Below are 18,062 nucleotides of genomic sequence, written 5' to 3'. Positions count from 1 at the left end.
CTGAGAGTGAACACCCAAAACACACAGTTTCATAATAAAAGCTTTCCATTATCTCCATTTTCATTTGTTACAATGAATGAACACCAAGAAAACTCTTCTTAAAACTCCAAAGAAAAAAAAAACAGATACGTAAAAGAATCATATTCTATTGCATTTAGCTATCAATAAATAAGTTGACATAAAGAACAACAGTTTTAAGCTGCTAGTGGGAAGAAATAGAGTGAAGAAAAGATACAAGTAATAAATAACACAAGTGTTTTGTAGAATCTCTATGCAGCTGATACCGTGTTGTTGTTGGTGCTGCTACTGTTGCTTCCATCATTGTTCTCGTGCTCACCAGACATCTCCTCCAGAGACTTGCCTTTAGATTCAGGAACCAACAGTGTAAACACCATCCCCAAAAGATTAACCACACCCAAAACAATAAGCGAGTTCTTCACACCAATCCCTGGAGGGTATCCATGTTCTGTCTTGTTCTTGTCAGGACTCTGTGCCAAGTACAAGAACCCAAACGCACCCACCATAGCTCCTAGTTTACCAGAAGCCGCTGATATTCCATGGCAGGTTGATCTAAACCTAGCCGGGAAGATCTCAGCGGGCACCACGAAGGTTGTGGCATTAGGTCCAAAGTTTGCAAAGAAGAATGTTAACGAGTACATAACCACAAACCCTATCCTGTTGTCCTTGTGAGTCCAATGGTCATAAGGAAACGCTAGAGCGAACATGAAGACGGTCATGAAGAAGAAACCCATCATCTGTATCGCAAACCTACCAATGATGTCGATGAACGCCACTGTGAACCAGTAACCAGGTACCGTGCTGCACAAGGCGATTAGGGTTTGCGCACGAGCGATCTTGAAAACTTCTTGAATTGCGTTCATGGTCTGAGCCGGAGGAATCCATCCAATGGCGCTGAATATATCTTTCTGGAAAAGGTTTTGACTATAGAAGGCAATGTCAAGCAAGAACCATGTGCTTGTGGTTCCTAGCAAGTGAAGGCCATGACGTTTCATGAATTCCTTGGAGAACAAGCCAAATTGTCTAGACTGATCTCTACTGATCTCTTCTACTCGTTGATGCTCTGCTTCTATCTCCACTTGCAAGACCTTAGACATGTTAGAAGCTGCTAGCTTAGCGTCCTTGGCCACTAGAGCCGTGTACCGTGCAGTCTCAGGCATCTTCGACCTCGAGTAATACGTCATGGCAGCAGGCAAAGCACCAACCATCAGGATGATCCTCCACACGTAATCTGCCTGAGGAACCGTGGACGCCAAGGCATCGACTTGATAAGCCGGGGAAGGAAACCTAGCCTCGAAAACCGCAGACACGATGATCGCAAAGATGCCACCTGTCAAGATACCAAACCCTTGCATCGCGAAAACCGCGGCTATAAACGCGCCACGTGTCTTTTTATTAGCGTATTCGGACATGATCGTTGCGGATAAAGGATAGTCACCGCCGATACCAAACCCTAGCCAGAACCGGAAGAAACATAGCGTGGTCATCACGGATTTAGGTTTGTTACCAAAGGAGAGACCTGAAGCTATCGAGCAAATGACCATGACCATGAGAGTCATGCCGTATACTTTTTTCCTCCCGAGCTTGTCGCCTAGCCAGCCGAAGAAGAGCTGGCCCGTGAGTGTACCAACGAATGCAACGCCGTTAACCGCAGCTGAGACGTTTGGAGGTAGGTTTCCTGGCTTCGGTGAGCCGTCCACGTGGTAGTATATGCGGCCAAGAAGCTTAGTGACGAGTGAGATGCAGAAAAGGTCGTAAGCGTCGGTGAAGAATCCCATTCCGGCCACGATAATCGCGGTGAAATGGTACCATTGCGTTTTGGCAACGTCAAGTGCGTTTAGGACGTTGAGTTGATCTCCTGCCATTGCTTTTTCTTCTCTTTTCTTCTGCGTTATACAGTATGAAAACTCAAACAAAACATTACAACAAAGACAGAGACTAAGACCACAGATAGGAACATAAAGAAAAGAATAAGGGTAATTTAAACTTAAAAACGCAAGACCAATGAATTATAAAAGATCTTCAATATGTTGTGAGTAAAATTGTTAAATGTGGAACTTTATAAAATGATAGATTTATCCATTGTAAGTCCTTGAGATTGTTATATCATACCAAAAGAAACAAGAACAAAAAGCCTACTTGATCCTCATTTCTCATCCAAATAACAAAATGTAAAATAGAATCACAAGACACATAACTAATGAAGAAGAAACTTACATGAAGAGTATTATTCTTCTGCTTACTCTCTCACAGACAAACACTTGTTAGGATTGTCTTAGAGAAAGAGAAGAGTCTTTTTGTTGTTGTTTCTCAAGAAACTGTAGAGACAGCGAGAGAAAGAGGAAGAATGGTTGTGAGTAATGAAATAGAGGAAGCGAAGCACGGGGCTATAAATACATGATCACTTTCTGTTTTTGCTTTGACATATTCTTTTCTTTTATGTGGTATATTCTTGTGACAACGACACCGTTTATTTCTCTTTGACTTCTTGTTTTTCGCATCTACTTCTCATCCACCGTTCTGTCTTTCTTTTTTTCAGTTAAAAAAGTTTGTTTTGGAATTTGTTTTTACTGTATGGCTGAGTTTTTGAGACTCACGGTCAAAAACTCGTTTTAGGCTTTGGCATATTCCTAGGAGAAAACAAAAATATTCGGACAAATGAACTGTTATTTTCATTATGGTAATTGATCCCAAATTAATGCAGAATTGGTAAGAGAAGATTATCTTGATTGTCTCAGATATTATTTATGGCTATGCATAAAGACTTTAATTTTTGAAACTGATTCGATTTATTGTCTTATTTGCATGTGAGAGATACAATGACAGACCATATGCAATTTTCCGAGTAAAAAATGTCTAAGTGATTATTTTTATCCGACTGTATATAACAGATTCATTGCTGACCCTAGATTCATATTTACAGTAGTAGCTCAATAATTTTATGAGTTTTAGAACAATTCTTAGATTCAATATTTATTTAAATTTTGTAAATGAAAACAAAAATATGTTTATATAAAATATTTTTATGGACCTTTTTTATTAACTTTCTGCATAAAAATACACACATTATAACTGTCGGCCCAGTATATATTGACGCCTAAAGCAAAATAAAATTTTGCCCATTTTGGAATCGAACCTTGCTCTATGTATAGAGAGATATAGGCACACAACCACTAGACTACACACGACTTATGAAAAAATTTATGCCCTTAAATATTTAATCTCATTTGGCGCCTAAAGCCCTGGCTTTACCAGCTTTAGGTCAGGGCCGGCACTAACACAAGATTGGATTCGGGACGATCATACCGTTTGAGGTGAGGAGCGTCATTGTGTAAATTATGACTATGAAGTTCATGATCACTATAATGAAATTGTTATTTGTTAAAGGATTTTTATATATTAAATATAATATGTTGGTGACGCAATTTTCCATATCAAAAGGTGAGGAGCGTCATTGTGTAAAAATACCAAAAATAAAAAATACGTTTCCACAAAAAAATCATAACTGTAAATATTTTATACCCCAATCTAAAATAAATTAACTAAACCGTTATGTCACATTATCATTTATAAACTATATATATCATATTATCATCTACAAAAAAATCGTCTAAATTTTTGTTATTGATAAAAGTACAGTTTTTATAATCTGTATTTTAGTTTAAACAAACTATTATAGGAAAATTTTGATATTTATCAATAAAATGACTAATCTTAGTTGGACCAAAGAAAATAAAGGAAATAAATTAAAACGAAGTGGTTATACACTGGTAACGGAAAATAGCGGGAACCAACGTTTAGTATTGGCTCTAGTGACGTGGCAAATACGGACCCCACATATTTCGATTCACATCACCTGCCTTCTTCTTCCTTTCCCCGTAATGGCCCCTAAACCCTAAATATATACTAGCCGTTACGCTCCCCCTCTCTCTCCACTCTCTTCTCTCTCTAACTCCTCACTTCCCTATCTACTCTCTCTCTCTCTCCAACATGAGCTCGATCGAAAACGCTTCAAAGAAGCCATCTATGGCCTCTGAATCTCCGAACCCAGAAACACTTTTCTCTACCAAGACCCCAGACAAGAAGACGGCGACTCTCTCAACCAGACCTCGTGACGGCGACAACAAACCCGTTAAGAGACAGATCTTGACTTCGCCCAAAAAACCTGAAACGAGCCTGAAATTGCCAGAAAGGTGAGATTTTTTTTTTTAATTGATTTGTTCCTAAAGTTTTGAACTTTACACAAATTTTGATGAAATTTATTGGCAGGTTTGAGATTCTGGATGAATGCTTTAATGGGTTGGTCACTGCAATTAGATTGCTGAAGCTAAAGGGTTCTTTGACTTCGTTTGCTAATATATGTCCCAAGATTGAGTATCTTACTAATCGGTAAAAAGCTATTCACTTTCTATCTAATTGATCAATAAAGCTATTGACTTTCCTAGTGCTTCTTCTTCTTTGTTTAATGTTTGTTTGGCGAATGGGTGTGTGTGTGTGTATCTTCCAGGATCTTTTCGTATGATCATTTGGCTCAGATGAGGCATATCTATCCGGAAGCCATTGAAGTAAAGAGAGTTTTGAAGTGTGATGAAGACACTAGTTGTATGAAACCTACTCTTCACGTTAACTTAAACACCGATGCAGTTGTTGTACTTGAAGATACAAGTTGCGGAACTATATACATGCATCTTAGGAAGGTGTTTTACTCAAAGCTTGTAGATTTTTACAAAGCTCATCCTAAGGTCTTTCCTAATCTATTCTTATTTGGTTGTAGCTTCTTAGATAATAGTTATGTATCTGAATCTTTGTTTTGGATATAGGACGAGATTCCTAAAGAGCTGCTTCCTGAACCGTTCAATATCTCCAAAAAGGATTCAGACACAGTAAGTGTTGTAGACGTGGGAGCATTTAAACTTGAGAATGATGTTCAAATGGAGGAGATGGAGCAAGAAGAAGATAAAGTAATTCAAGATTCGGCTTTATCAGATGGTACTGAGGAATGTTTGTTACCGAACACAGAGTCAACCCCAGCCAAAGTTTTGTCCACTCCCTCCAAGGATCTGTTAACACCAATCAAGCTCATGAGTGCTACACCGACATTGCAGCCATCTAGAAGGTGTATTACAATGACTCCAGATGTTGATGATAGTGACTCTGTTAGATCAACGAATGATCTTGAAAGGCGCCCTTCTCGCACTAGGTGTCTGAATTTCGACACTCTGGAGGAGGAAGATGGAACACTCAGTGACCAATCTAATGATGATGAAGGCAACGACTATGAAGCTAGTGATGATTCCTATGATGAAGATAGTGATGATTCCGACGATGAAATTAGTCTTCTGCACTCAGTAAGCGGATGGTTTTCAAACTTGAAAACTGTGGGTTGTATTCAGTAACCTTGCTCACTTACCATTGTGTTGTGTTTACTTTCTTGCAGATGATAGAGGAACCAAAGGATCAAACAGAGAAGCAAAACTTGCCTAAGCTTGTTAATGTGATTCATAAGATGTTTCACTCAACAAACCGAACGGTCATCACCAAGCAAGAGCTTCTCCACAAGATGATCGCATGCCAAATCGATATAATGGATAGAAGTAAGCACAGTTTATATATCTAAATGTTGTTTACAGTTTCTCACTGGCTCTTCTTCCTTGACACGCTCTCTCAGTTTCTTTCTTGTTTTTTTTTTGTCTTTCTCTCAGAGGAAGTGGAGGAACAGCTACGGTTGATGTTGCAATTGGTTCCGGATTGGATCTCTGAAACAAAAGCATCTTCCGGGGATGTTCTTGTTCGGTGAGTTATTATCACCATGACAAAGAAACACTATTGTTTTGTATGATTATTGGAAACAGTTTTTTTTTTTTTTTTTGCTTCTTCAGGCTTTTAACATTATTCTTTTGGTTTCTGCAGAATCAATAAACTGTCTACTGCTGAATCGGTACGTGCAAGACTTGAGGAAGCAACTTCACAGGACACTTCCACTGTCTCCTGAGTTTCAATCATCATTAAATCTTTACACATCTTTTCCTTCATAAGCTGATCCAATATAAAACTCATTAAAATATTATTAATTTATTATCAAAGATAATAATTATCTAATGATTATTATGGTTGGTTAAGTTGTCTAAGTAAAGTAGCTAAAAGTTGATATTATAGTTAACTAGTGGTTTTCCGGCGCTACGCGCCGGGTTCGTACATTGTGTTGTCTAATAAATTGGAATTGCATTCTCTGATTGAATTTGTAAACCACGTTAAGTTGATGTATTCATATTTTGGCCTGTTCAATTTTGTATAAGAGTGTTAGTAAGAAATTACAGCTAGGTAAAAGTAGCGAAGATTTATTGGAAGGTCATTGTGTTTTGTAATAATAGTTGTTATGGTTGATGTTTTAATTTTTATATATTTTACATTTCTACGAATGAAGTGTTTTTAGGGTTGTTGTTTTTTTGGATGATAAAGTGGAAAGTAGAAAAATAATTAGACGAAGACAAATAATTTAGCAGATTTTAAATAAAAAGAGAGAAATTCCAAAGTAAAGAAGATAACAAAAATGCTATTGGAAATTACCAAAAAAAAAGTTAGGGGTACGTAGCGCCGGGTTTAGACATATTATTTTTATGGGTTTTTCTATTGTGGATATTTGTTCATGTTGTTTATATGCAGAGCAGGAAAAGCTGATGATATTTGCTACCTAGATAATACTTGAACATTGTAGAATTGGTATATTTAGTTTATGTTTTGTGTAGTAATGGAAATATTCAATAATATAACTTATTTTCTAAGCGGTGGGTTGGGATATTATTTTTTTTTTTTAACGCTGATTTATTATGATATTACAATTACAATTATTAGGAACATTACATAGACGATTCGACAACCGACAATACTACCTGTCTTATGAAGATCTACGCCTAACTGCATCATCTGAGCCGTCCTATGAAGATCCACGCCTGATCAGATTTACTTGCACCATGTTGAAGATCTCTTGTAATCCTTCCTTCCATAATCGCATAGTTGCATGTAATGCTTCCTTCTATAATCTCCATAGTTGCCTAATAAATCGCGCTCTCTCCGGGACTTGAAACCTGGATTTGAGAAAATCTGCAATAAATTGCATAGTCTGGGAATCGAACCCCAGACCTGGGTGTAGAAGCCTTTAGACCTTAACCATTAGGCTAAGTTGCTTCCACAAAGAAAAAACTAACCAAATTGGGATATTATTTTCAATTGCATTTTGTTCGAAAGTTTATATTTGTTTTTTTTGGAGGGTGCAAAAGCTGCTATAGGATGGTGCTTGGTTTAGTGATGGTACAAATGGAGAAAGTTATAGTAATTTTATCGAGTAAGTAATAGTAATGCTGTGTGTTTTTTTCTGTCTTATGAGTGTATCTTTTGATAGCTATGGGTTGATTTACATTTTAAAAAGTTTCAGAGACCACTAAATTATTTTTTCACGTGGTTAAAGCCACTATGCCTATTGTTTTCGTATTGGCTACGTCTGATGTTTCTTTTAATTATTTTTTGTTTTTGTTTTTGGTTGAAGATGTAAAATCATTTATGAAATTATATGTTTCCATTCTGTGTTTATGCTTTTTTCAAGTTCTGTGTTTATTTTCCCACCATTTTTGTGTTCATATAGTCATTCAAAACGGATGACTGGAAAAAATATTATATTTTGAATAAAAGACAGAGCAACATGTGGAAACCGAGTTATTAGAGACAATGGTTCCCGGTCATATTACCTGTGAACTACAAAGATTTGGATTATATTATTGCAGCTGGTTTATTAGAAACAATGGTTCGTGGAATGATGTTTCTAACTTCTCTTCGTATGCAAGAACTTTTTTGAAACTCTGATTCAATCCAGGAACTAAATCAAACTGAAGAATACATAAGTTTGGCTACGAAGTTATGAGAAATGCAAAAGTATATGACTTGTATTGAAAGATTGGAATACTCGGAGTATGGTGATTAAAAAAGAACAATTTTTTTTTATTTTAGACTCCATCTCATGAAGACGACTGTGGCCGTCGTTGAGGTTGTTGTTAGCTGGAACAGTTTCACACCTGTTGCCTGCTGGAAAGCAACCAAGATTATGATTTGTTTCGTGACATTTTCACTTCTGTAAAAAAATCTGTAGCTTTAAATCATACTTTTCGTATGGTGTTCTGAAGTGTTTTTAACCTTGATCATCTCCATCACGGTTAGCCTTTGATTTTAACAACAGGAGAAATTTCTTGAACTGATTCTTTCTGATTGATCATGTTTTTTGACTTCTGAGAAGTCGCAGATGATTAAATTCTTCCTTTTCTTTCTCCACTTTCTCTAACGCACGTCTGAGGACTTGACAAACTGAGAATATATAAATACTATACGTTAAAATCAGCATATCACACAAAGAAATGTAGATTTGTACATGTACGTGTATGAGAGTAACCTGATCAATAATGTCCTCATCGATCACATCCTGAAAACCTGCATCTTTCAGCATTACTGGAAAGAAGGTTTCATGACTCATAACACCCTCAAAACAGAAAATAATAAAAAAAATTTTATTATGAACACAAACCTGTCCATAGGCTTGAACATCATGGATATCATATCCTCTTTGTTTGATGTACTCTGCGAATACTGGAACGGAGTTTCATCACTCTTGCAATAGTCACTTGAAGAATGTCATAAACAGAGCTGGCTTGTCTTGGAAAAAAGAGACAGATGATGATTACTCTTAAAAGCGATATGAATCTTCAAGAGTGATTGCTGCTTACTTGGATGTGGAGAATAGTGTCACTGCTGTAAATGACGGAGAGTTATCAGGATATCTTTGTGGAAATCCTTGTCATTCTCCACGCTTACTTTTTGCCAAATCCAGCAAATCTGACATAACATGGACATAAAGCTTTACCTCTTGGCAGTGAATAAGGAAGACCATCAAATGATAACAAAAGTAGACAGTCTAATAAAGAAAATAATTAGTTACCTGATTTTGATTCTCCTTGTTTTTCACATACGCCCTAATGCATTTTCAACCAACCATAGTGAGCTCAAATGATTTGCCAGAAGCATCACGTGTTTGCGTTCGTTGAAAAACTGCATTTTACACCATACGTTTTAAAATTTAGCACACTCTAAAAAGGAAGCTCAAGTCATCCAAAACATTAGATATGAGAGAGTGGAGCCAAGTGACAACCAACCTTTGTATAGAATCTTGGTTCATGATAGTGAGTGGGGTATTGATTTTCGCTTGCCTTCTTATGATTAAAAGAAACATGATTCTCTGAAGAAAATGTATGCTCCTGGCTTTCACCCATCCAAGCATTCCTTCTGCCAAAAACTCCACCTGCATCCCATCTAAAAGATTTAGAATTTCTTCTCTTTTACAGCAAAAAGAGAATCACATAATGGGAAATGGATATTACCTCTTTATCTGAGAGACACATAATTTGGGAAAATAAGTCAGCGGATCCATATTCGGTTTTCAGGTCTGGAAATGTCACTTTCATTCTACAAGAACACACCATGACCAAAGAAACTTAATACAAAGAGCTATCAAACCAAAATAGTGGTAAAACAAACCTTCTTAATGGCACTTTCGATGAAGTCAAGGAAGATGACTTAACCAGCCTTTTGAGCCAGTTCACAATTGAAACGATTGATGCCAGCTCCAAGCTCTAGCACTCTTTTCCCTTATGGTTGGATTAAAGTGAGTACCTAATAGCAAAGAAAATAAAAGAAAATGACTCATATAGCAATTGAAAAAGTGACAACGTTTTAAAAAGATGATCACGAACAGTATGTAACCGTTACGGACAAGAAATCGTAAAATCCATCGACAATCAAAAAAGCTTCAACATTAGACGGCACAGTGTCCTAATTTCCCCTATGGTGATAGAGACACTTGAGGAGAGACGTTAGGCGGATTGGAGCAATCGATAAAAGTCGGAGTAAAGATGTGATTAATTGAAAGGATAGACGTTACTGCTCTACGTCGCCGATTGAGGTTTGAGGACGAGATCGCAGCGATGTCAGGAAGACGAAGTGCCTGATTCAGAAACTAAAACAAAGCGCGTGAAAGGAAAAAAGGAATAGAGCAATGATGTCGCGACACATGTCGCAAAATGCCCCAGCCTCCAAAAGCGACGTGGACACATTGAGAAGCCAGAAAAGTCTGTTTTATATATTAAGATAAGACTTTATACAGTGATAGGTGAAGTAGCTTTTTGGCAACAAATGGGTATTACATAGTGGTCAAGTGGCAAGGGTTTTTACATTAACAAGTGTCTGGATCAGTGATGTTGTCTATCATTAAGATAAGTCTTTGAAGACTTTGAACAAGAATTGTGCTTCTAAAATCTACAGTCACACAATATATACACAGAGGAGAGAAGTCTTTGAAGTTTCTGCTCATGTGAACCCTCCTTTAAGAGCTTTGCTTGCTCTCTGAATAGCTCTTGTGACTCTCCATATCTCATGCTTGATTACTCCCTCTGATGAGTTTGTTGCAATTGCATCTGCTATTCCCGGGAAAAAACCTAGCTTGCTCTCTGGCTCTGCTGCAGGCCCATACACCTTATAAATAAACACACAAAACACATGAGTTATGAAAAATGGTGAAGGCAGATTGTTTTTAATTTACTCACAAGATGCTTGAACCATTCTTTCCCTCTGATCCCTTCTGAATCCAAGAACCCTCTTTCTGCAAGCATCATTCTGTCATTTAGCTCTCTTCTCTTAGCAGCTCCTGCAACATCATTTTTGCTGTATGCTCCTTTCTTTAGCTTCTGCAAAATCGATCATCAACTTAGGAATAGGTGTGTGACCAAGAAAAGAAGACAAAAGCAAAAAAACCTTTGCTTCATCTGCAACTTCTCTAGTAACTAAAGAGAACTCTTGTATCGCCACGCTTAAGGGATCAACAGAGACTTTCCCTTCTAAGAGCTTGCTCAATGTATCTCTATGTGCCTGATACCAATAAACCAAAACATATATAAACTCAGTTTTTCCTTTCTATCTTTATCTATAAAGGGAGTGAGGAGGAGGAGAGCCTATATACCTGCAACTGTTGTGCATAAGAGATGTAATCAAACGGTAAGACTGGCTCATCAGCCAAGATGATTCCCAAAAGCCCCCAAATTCCAGCCACTGAGAGATATAACAAAGCACAGAAGATAAGTCAAACCTCTCTGCATAAGCAGCCATGAAAACTAGAGAAAGAAAACAAAGGCTTTTACTGGCAACATGACGATGAAACAATGGATCTGCATTGCGGATCATCCAATCATAGGAGTCAAAAGCAGTATGGTAGACAGGATAATCTGAAAAAAAAAAACTCAACATACATATTAATACATCATCACATTCTGAAGATCTCAAGTTCTTCTTTACCTGCTCCATAGTACATGTCTATAGATGGTATCCCAGCATGATGAAGAAAACCGGAAAAATCGGAATCTACTCTACTTAGCCTCTCTATCTGCAGAGTCCATTCAAAGCATAAGACACCCTTATGTGTGTGGTTAACAAAAAAAAGAAAGAAGCCTCTACTCACAATGTTATTCTGAGACTTGAATGTCTCTTCCACTGTCAAGGTTACATCATCAGGATCTTGAACCTGACCACAAAAATAGAATTGACTTTTTGAAATTACTTGAGAATGTCCACATTAGTATTATTATTATTTACCAGCTTTAATGCATCTACAAGAACATTGTCTAGTTGAGGAGTTGCACCAGCAAAAAATCCAGAGCCTTGGACAGCACAATCTACATTAAGATAAGCCACAGCACTTGCACCTAAGTTAAGAACATGTTCCTCAACCCATTCAGTTGACCCAACCATTCCGAACTCTTCAGCGTCCCAACTACAAAGGAGAATGCTCCTACGTGGTCTCCAGCCAGATTCAAGCAACAGAGAGAATCGTCGACCAATGTCAAGCAAAGCAGAAGTTCCACTGTTTGGATCAACAGCTCCATAAGTCCACGCGTCTCTGTGGTTCCCAAGAATCACGTACCGGTCTGGCTCCTCACTACCTCTTATTGTAGCCACAACATTGTGAATCTTCTTCATCTTCATCTCCACCTTGTAAAAACAAAACCAAAGACTTTTTTAATTACAAAAAAAAAAAAGTCAAAACCAAGAAAAGACCGTGAGTTCCACCATGGGGGTTCAAATCTCGACCACTGTCGAATTAATATTTCGGCATCGCCAGGGACAGAGGACTGACACGTGCTAACACGTGACTAGTCTGGACCATTACTGTGGGGCCAAGATACCTCTGTATAATTAAAAAAACGGTTTTACCTGTAAGCTCATGTTGACAACAACCCGTCCCGGGCCAACCCGTTGACTTGACCCAACCCGACCCGTTTGCCACTCCACCGGAGCTTTTGCTCTGGCCAGAGAAGCCAATATGATCTCTGCATTGTGGAGAGACAGAGGCAAAGATGGAATCTTTGGGAATCTTTTAGAGACAAGATCATCCTCCAAACTTAGCTTCTCTCCTCCGACGACACCGGGCCAACCCGGAGTAACCGGGTCACCGATTCCTCTCATCACCGTGCCTCTCTCGATGCCCCCGAGCCCACCACCGTCTTTCTCGTCGTATATCAAGACGCCGAGAGCACCTTTAGTCTCTGCCGTCTTCACGATCACTCCTCTTCCAAGAGTCTCTCCCTTTCGAACTAAAACCAAACAGCCTCTCACGCTCACTCCGACCATCTCGAGGGCTCGGTAGTCTCTCTCCTCGCCGTGGTTCACGAAGACGACGTTCCCAGACGCGGAGCCAGACGGGGAGTAAGCGTGGTACGGCATAACGACGTCGGAGGAAGAGGAAACGTCGTCGTTTAAGTCGAACTCCAGAGTCGTGTTGTCGTTGCTAAAACGCGCGGTGAGGGAGAAGTGCGTAGGGTAAGAGAGGAGAGCTTCGTACTCGGCGACGCGGGTGTCATCGAGTCGGAGGCTTTGGAAGTGGTTTAGGACGTAGTTGAGCGTGTCTAGAGAGGGTTTTGTTCCGGCGAGGTGAGGGTGACGGGTTAAGGAGTGGAGGTAGGAGGAGACGGTGGCGTTGGAGGCGGAGGAGAGGAAGAGGCGGCGGAGAGTGAGGGAGTTGTGTTTGTTTGGGGAGAAGAGATGAGGAGGAGTGGCGTCTGGGTGGTGGAGGGTGTAGAAAGTGGCGACTAAGAGGACTATGGCGAAGAGGAAAGAACAGAGCGGCGGTGGATGTCGGAAAGAGACGCGAGGCTGCGACATTGCAGAGAGAGAGAGAGAAGTGAGTAATTGTTTAAGCAAAGTAGTGGCTAAGCCAAAGTAACTATCTTTTGATATGCTTTTTTGTCGTCAAGTGTCTTTCTTTTTATTACTAATCATCTTTGTCCTTTTCTGTGTCTTGTCTATTTTGTTATTTTATTTGGTCAAATACATTGTTGTTGATCTTCTTCTTCTTCTTCTGCTTTGTTTTCTTTAACAGTTCAGTTAAAAAAGACTAAGAAGTTGAATATATATATAGGATATGCTTTAATCGGTTGAAAGATCACTTGAGAAACATGTAAACGACTATTTGGATGCTAAGACATCACAAGTGTCGGTCGAGTCGAATGAAAAGCTGCATGTATTTATAATAACAAAAGTGGTGTATGTTTTTTTAGTGGTATAGTGAGTCTCCAAAGAGGTATATTCTTTTATATAGTACTATTATTTTTGTTTTCTTTCATTTTAGGGAATTTGCACTAGATGGTAAAGTTTCGTCTAGATATTAGCTAGGTGGTAAAAGGGCTGTAGCAATTTCGGTAATCCCAGAACTATCCCTCATTTGATAAAAGAGTGGAGCACATGCGCCTGTCAAATTACTGACGTCACAACAGGTTGAGGCGGTTGCATAAAGGAAAAGATAATTATGCAAAGAACATAAGGTGTTGAAATATCTATAAGTGTTAAAAGTGCAAAGACCCCTAGATTTTTTCGTTCAGACTTTCGTTCTACAACATATGTGATTTTTGAAACTAAATCTCAGGTCTTATTTATTTGCCACCAACCTCTGTTTTCTCTACAAATCGCTCATAGACGTTTCTAAAAAATCTGTTTTCTCTAAAATCAAAATGGTTTCTTCGAGAATAGTCGATTACCATGAAGATCTCGTGGAAGAACCCGAAGTTGAGTTACCTCAGATGGTTTTTGCGGATGGCGAGGAACCAGTCGGCGTCAGAGTGCTTACTTACCAGTCTTCTCGAGCAATAAACACCATACTTAATGCTCTCAACGAAGCTGAGATCCAGTACCTGAGAGAGTCGTCGTTTGGTAAACTCATCGAGATAGCCGAAAAACCTGCATTTTCTGGTAGATTTGCTAGATATCTACTATCTCGACAGTTGAAGGTCGAAAAAAAACACGAAGCTTGGTTTCGGTTTGCCGGAAATCCTATTAGGTTTTCATTGAGGGAGTTTGCCATAGTCACTGGGCTTCCTTGCGGTGAAATCCCCAAAAAGCAGAAGATGAAGAAGAAGAATATCAACGAGAAACCTTATTGGCCCGAACTATTTGGGAGTATGGAAGAAATGCGAGTATCTCAGGCTGTGAAGATGCTACGAAAAAAAACGGTTACAGATCCAGATATCCGGATGAAATTGGCATGCCTTGCAATAGTTTCATCTGTGTTGCTGTCAACAAATCTTAAGATGAAAATGCTAAAGGAGTACGCTGAGCTACTTGGAGACATAGAAGAGTTTTTGTCTTTTCCATGGGGTCGTATTGCATTCGATATGCTGATGACCAGTATCAAAAAAAGGGATGAGATATCCTTGTCTCAAGATACCATTGCGCTTAAGGCTTTGCTCTAGCTCTCCAGCTTGTAATTGTTGAAGCTGTCCCTGCTTTGACAGAAGTGGTTCAGGATGCGTGTTCTTCTTCCGAATCGGAAAGTGATGATGATGAAATAGAGTCCCCTGTTAGCAAGGCAAGGAGGAAGACTTTGAATCCTGCCCACGCAAGGGAAGTAGACAGAAAATCGGAGGTAAACATCATATTTAACTGAATAATTAGTACTAATATTATTACCTATATTAATCGTGCTTGTAGTAATTATTTAACCGGAATTGGATACTTCCATGTTGTGTAGGCTGTTGTGAACAGCATTATCCCGAAGATCCTCATCGGCCACTCAATGATTCTGTTTTGGGTTGGCCAGACGAGGTGTTTGATATCAAAGTTGACAACCTTTTGAAGCTTATATTTCAAAAGTTTGTGTTCTCCAAAGATATGTTCAAAGGTGGAGTAACAAAATCTGATGTTGAGAAGATGCGGGAAGACTCCAAACCAAATGGCAAGAAGAAGCAGACCCGAGGGAAGGAGAAACAGAGCATAGAAGCAGAAGAAGATAAAATTTCACCAATTGTGCTTTCCCTTCTCAAACCTGAGCTCCAGCGGATCGAAGGCAAAGTGTCGTCTGTGATTGACTCCATGAAACAGTTAGCTTTGTCATCTGTACAGTACAAAGATGACGTTCTAGCCACTGTGTCTGGAATGATAAAGCAAATGAAATCGGAAATTCTGGTTTCACTTGCCCAGGGTCATGCACATGAGGTTTCAGGGTGTCACAATATCATCCTGTCAGATGGTCATGTCTCGAAGCCAAGTTCTTCGAAACAACTAACCGGTCGAAGCGAGGCCGGTAATGGGCATGCTGCTTCAGAGTGTCACCCAATCAATCCGTCTTCTTCCAATGCATCTATCCCACCTTGTTCCAACCAACCTGCAGTGGAAGGTGATGACGAGAATAACAGGGTGATCGCTAATGTGTTGGAAAATCTCAGTCATTATTCAACTCCTCCTGGATCACCCAACCAACCACCTGTAAGAATCTTCCTGTAGTGCATAACCGGTTATTTGTAAGAAAGAAATCACCGGCTATTTGAAGATAAATCCGGCTTCATGATTGCCTCATCATATAGATTGAGTAAACATATATTAAATCCATAATTATAAGTGTGTTACCGGTTTCAATTAGTGTATTCCGATTTCACTTTTTAGGTTTCCGACGGACGTGGTCAAGACGAAATCTCTTCACTACCAACCGGTGGTTACCTGGGTGAAAGCAAACATCAACTCAGGTCTATATCTCGTCCGGAACTTAATGTAAGTATGTCTATATTAAATTTTGTAACTTACTACATATGTTGATTTGGGTTACAGATATTTATCAAAATGTTGCTACCTTCATAATATCTTTTATTTTAAAGGGGACCCTCGTACTCGCCCATCAAGATAAAATACCATTCCTCGACGTACTCCTCTTTTTGAATTTAACAACGAAGCTTCCTCAGGATCAAAACTGTTTGCCCCCGTAAGTATAGAGTTAGTTCCCCAGCACTACCTTTTGTTACTAATATGAGAAGCCTTATGTTTAACATGATGTATAACATTATTTAATCGAAGGTCCAAAAATGGCAGTCGAAACAAAATCTCGCTTATGCCGCTACAAACGTGAATGTCGGAGATAGACCTCAAATGAGTACACTATCGGGGCACAGCGGAACGGAGGATCGCCTTAGATCAGATGTATGGTCTCCGACCTCTTCTTGATTATAATGCTCAATTTATGACAAGCGCAGTCATAACAATATTAACACATATATGATATTGCAGTTCGATCAACCATCTTTCTCTTTGGGCCTGACTCAAGAGAAAGATGCTTTACCCTCGCGTGAACACGATCAGATGGGAGAGAATAATACTCATCATGGTTTGGAGACGCATCTAGATACTTTCCTCTCTCGAAAAAGCAAGCGTATCAAGACAGTCCCACAGTATTTACTTAGCGGTTACCAGTGCGGGAGTAGCATACTTAATCGTGCTCGAGAAGGTCAACTTTGTGGGGGTAGCTATTATGATATGTCGGTTGTTCGTGACAAGTATGCTCGACTGTCCACACTACTTAAGAAACCTTGGTAAATTTCATTTTATCCATCAGAAATATTTCATATATTTTGACATGTGGATTGGTAGAATAATATAGTAAAGCCTTTTTATTGCAGTTTTATAAACGTTGGTGGACTCTCGGTTACCCATAAAGACCTTATTGATATAGCGGACAGAACTCGTTTGTTACCTGGCAAGGCAAGTTATTATTTTAAAACTGATCTACGGAGAAGTGGAGTATATTTATGACACCAGCTAACTGTAAATTCAGGTCGTAGATATTCTTATGAGGGTTGTCCGATCCACCTTCGATAATCATTGTATCGGTAAAGTGGACATAAGTGCTGCGTTTCTGGACAGTCGGTTTGCAGCATTGTTGTGTAGGAACCATGCAAAATTCAAGAAGCAAAGAATAAGGGTGCTTTCCTATTCAGCAAGAGTCTAGTAGATGGGCTCGCTAATAGCTGTCAGGCTTTTACCCCTGGAACCCGTTTTTACTTTCCAATATGCATCAGAAAAGAGCACTGGATAGGATTATGTCTGGATTTCAGTGCATCAAAGCTTTATGTTTTTGATTGCAACCCTGACTTAAACGAGGATTCTGCACTTCGGCAATCTCTTCTGCCTATCTCAGAAATGTTTCCTCTACTGGTAAAAACAATCTTCCATATCTATTGCGGGTGTTGATACTCCCTGATGTAGAAAGGATTCAAGGTGTTGCCAAGAATGAAAACCCTGGCGAAGCGGCTATCACAGCAACCCTCCTGATTCAAACACATTCCTTGTTTGGTTCTGACCCATGCCGTGGGATAACTCCGTCAATTATCACCGATGAAGCACATAGAGCGGCTGTTATGATATACGAGTTTCATGCCAAGTTGTAGGACGACTTTCTTTTTTACTGAGGATCTAATATTATATGTTACTGCTATGTAATGCTTATTTATGTCAACCAGGATAATGCTTATTTACCTTTATAAGTTTATCAGTTTCTGTTATCTAGTATTAAAACCATTTGATGTTATGTTAAAAGCATCCAAGATTAGGAGGTTGAAAGATAAAACGGTCAATCGTTGCAATATTAAATAGGAAAATCCTGAAATACCGGTTATTCCTTCGAATTGAAGGTAGAGGAT

At 39.0% G+C, this 18,062-nt stretch overlaps 4 protein-coding genes across 14 annotated transcripts; 2 read left to right on the top strand and 2 right to left on the bottom strand.

Annotated features, from left to right (window-relative positions):
* Positions 1-129: 129 nt before the first annotated feature.
* LOC108852360 (probable inorganic phosphate transporter 1-7) lies at positions 130-2,377 on the bottom strand. Of its 2 annotated transcripts, none has more exons than XM_018625855.2 (2): positions 2,236-2,377; positions 130-1,904 (listed from the first exon to the last, which is right to left on the bottom strand). In XM_018625855.2, the coding sequence occupies exon 2, from the start codon at positions 1,881-1,883 to the stop codon at positions 270-272; it is 1,614 nt and encodes a 537-aa protein (XP_018481357.1). In that variant the 5' UTR covers positions 1,884-1,904; positions 2,236-2,377; the 3' UTR covers positions 130-269. The 2 variants fall into 2 exon arrangements, with proteins under 2 accessions (XP_018481357.1, XP_056863055.1); XM_057007075.1 differs by having other exon boundaries at positions 130-1,901; positions 2,236-2,365.
* A 1,510-nt stretch (positions 2,378-3,887) lies between these two features.
* Positions 3,888-6,151, top strand: LOC108836687 (CDT1-like protein b). Its single transcript, XM_057006676.1, has 7 exons — positions 3,888-4,211; positions 4,288-4,407; positions 4,526-4,760; positions 4,839-5,366; positions 5,456-5,612; positions 5,721-5,811; positions 5,929-6,151. Exons 1-7 carry the CDS (start codon positions 4,009-4,011, stop codon positions 6,008-6,010), a joined length of 1,416 nt encoding a protein of 471 aa, XP_056862656.1. The 5' UTR covers positions 3,888-4,008; the 3' UTR covers positions 6,011-6,151.
* A 1,697-nt stretch (positions 6,152-7,848) lies between these two features.
* Positions 7,849-13,500, bottom strand: LOC108839153 (probable glutamate carboxypeptidase AMP1). 10 transcript variants are annotated; one of them, XM_057006674.1, is made up of 18 exons: positions 12,319-13,500; positions 11,701-12,096; positions 11,567-11,629; positions 11,404-11,491; positions 11,250-11,333; positions 11,072-11,160; positions 10,867-10,980; positions 10,659-10,799; positions 9,810-10,587; positions 9,595-9,729; positions 9,438-9,522; positions 9,213-9,358; positions 8,999-9,108; positions 8,787-8,895; positions 8,588-8,745; positions 8,456-8,511; positions 8,172-8,370; positions 7,849-8,094 (listed from the first exon to the last, which is right to left on the bottom strand). In XM_057006674.1, exons 1-9 carry the CDS (start codon positions 13,264-13,266, stop codon positions 10,423-10,425), a joined length of 2,088 nt encoding a protein of 695 aa, XP_056862654.1. In that variant the 5' UTR covers positions 13,267-13,500; the 3' UTR covers positions 7,849-8,094; positions 8,172-8,370; positions 8,456-8,511; positions 8,588-8,745; positions 8,787-8,895; positions 8,999-9,108; positions 9,213-9,358; positions 9,438-9,522; positions 9,595-9,729; positions 9,810-10,422. The 10 variants fall into 10 exon arrangements, with proteins under 10 accessions (XP_056862654.1, XP_056862647.1, XP_056862655.1 ...); XM_057006667.1 differs by having other exon boundaries at positions 8,588-8,715; XM_057006675.1 differs by having other exon boundaries at positions 8,456-8,493; positions 8,588-8,715.
* A 611-nt stretch (positions 13,501-14,111) lies between these two features.
* On the top strand, positions 14,112-17,810 carry LOC130511405 (uncharacterized). Its single transcript, XM_057008370.1, has 9 exons — positions 14,112-14,784; positions 14,874-15,022; positions 15,142-15,861; positions 16,039-16,143; positions 16,444-16,566; positions 16,654-16,955; positions 17,043-17,124; positions 17,198-17,285; positions 17,629-17,810. Exons 1-9 carry the CDS (start codon positions 14,112-14,114, stop codon positions 17,808-17,810), a joined length of 2,424 nt encoding a protein of 807 aa, XP_056864350.1.
* Positions 17,811-18,062: the final 252 nt, after the last annotated feature.

Source organism: Raphanus sativus, chromosome 4 (assembly GCF_000801105.2).
Source record: "Raphanus sativus cultivar WK10039 chromosome 4, ASM80110v3, whole genome shotgun sequence".
NCBI lineage: Eukaryota > Viridiplantae > Streptophyta > Magnoliopsida > Brassicales > Brassicaceae > Raphanus > Raphanus sativus.
The sequence above is the reverse complement of the archived record's forward strand: the minus strand, read 5'-3'. Positions and strand labels throughout refer to the sequence as shown.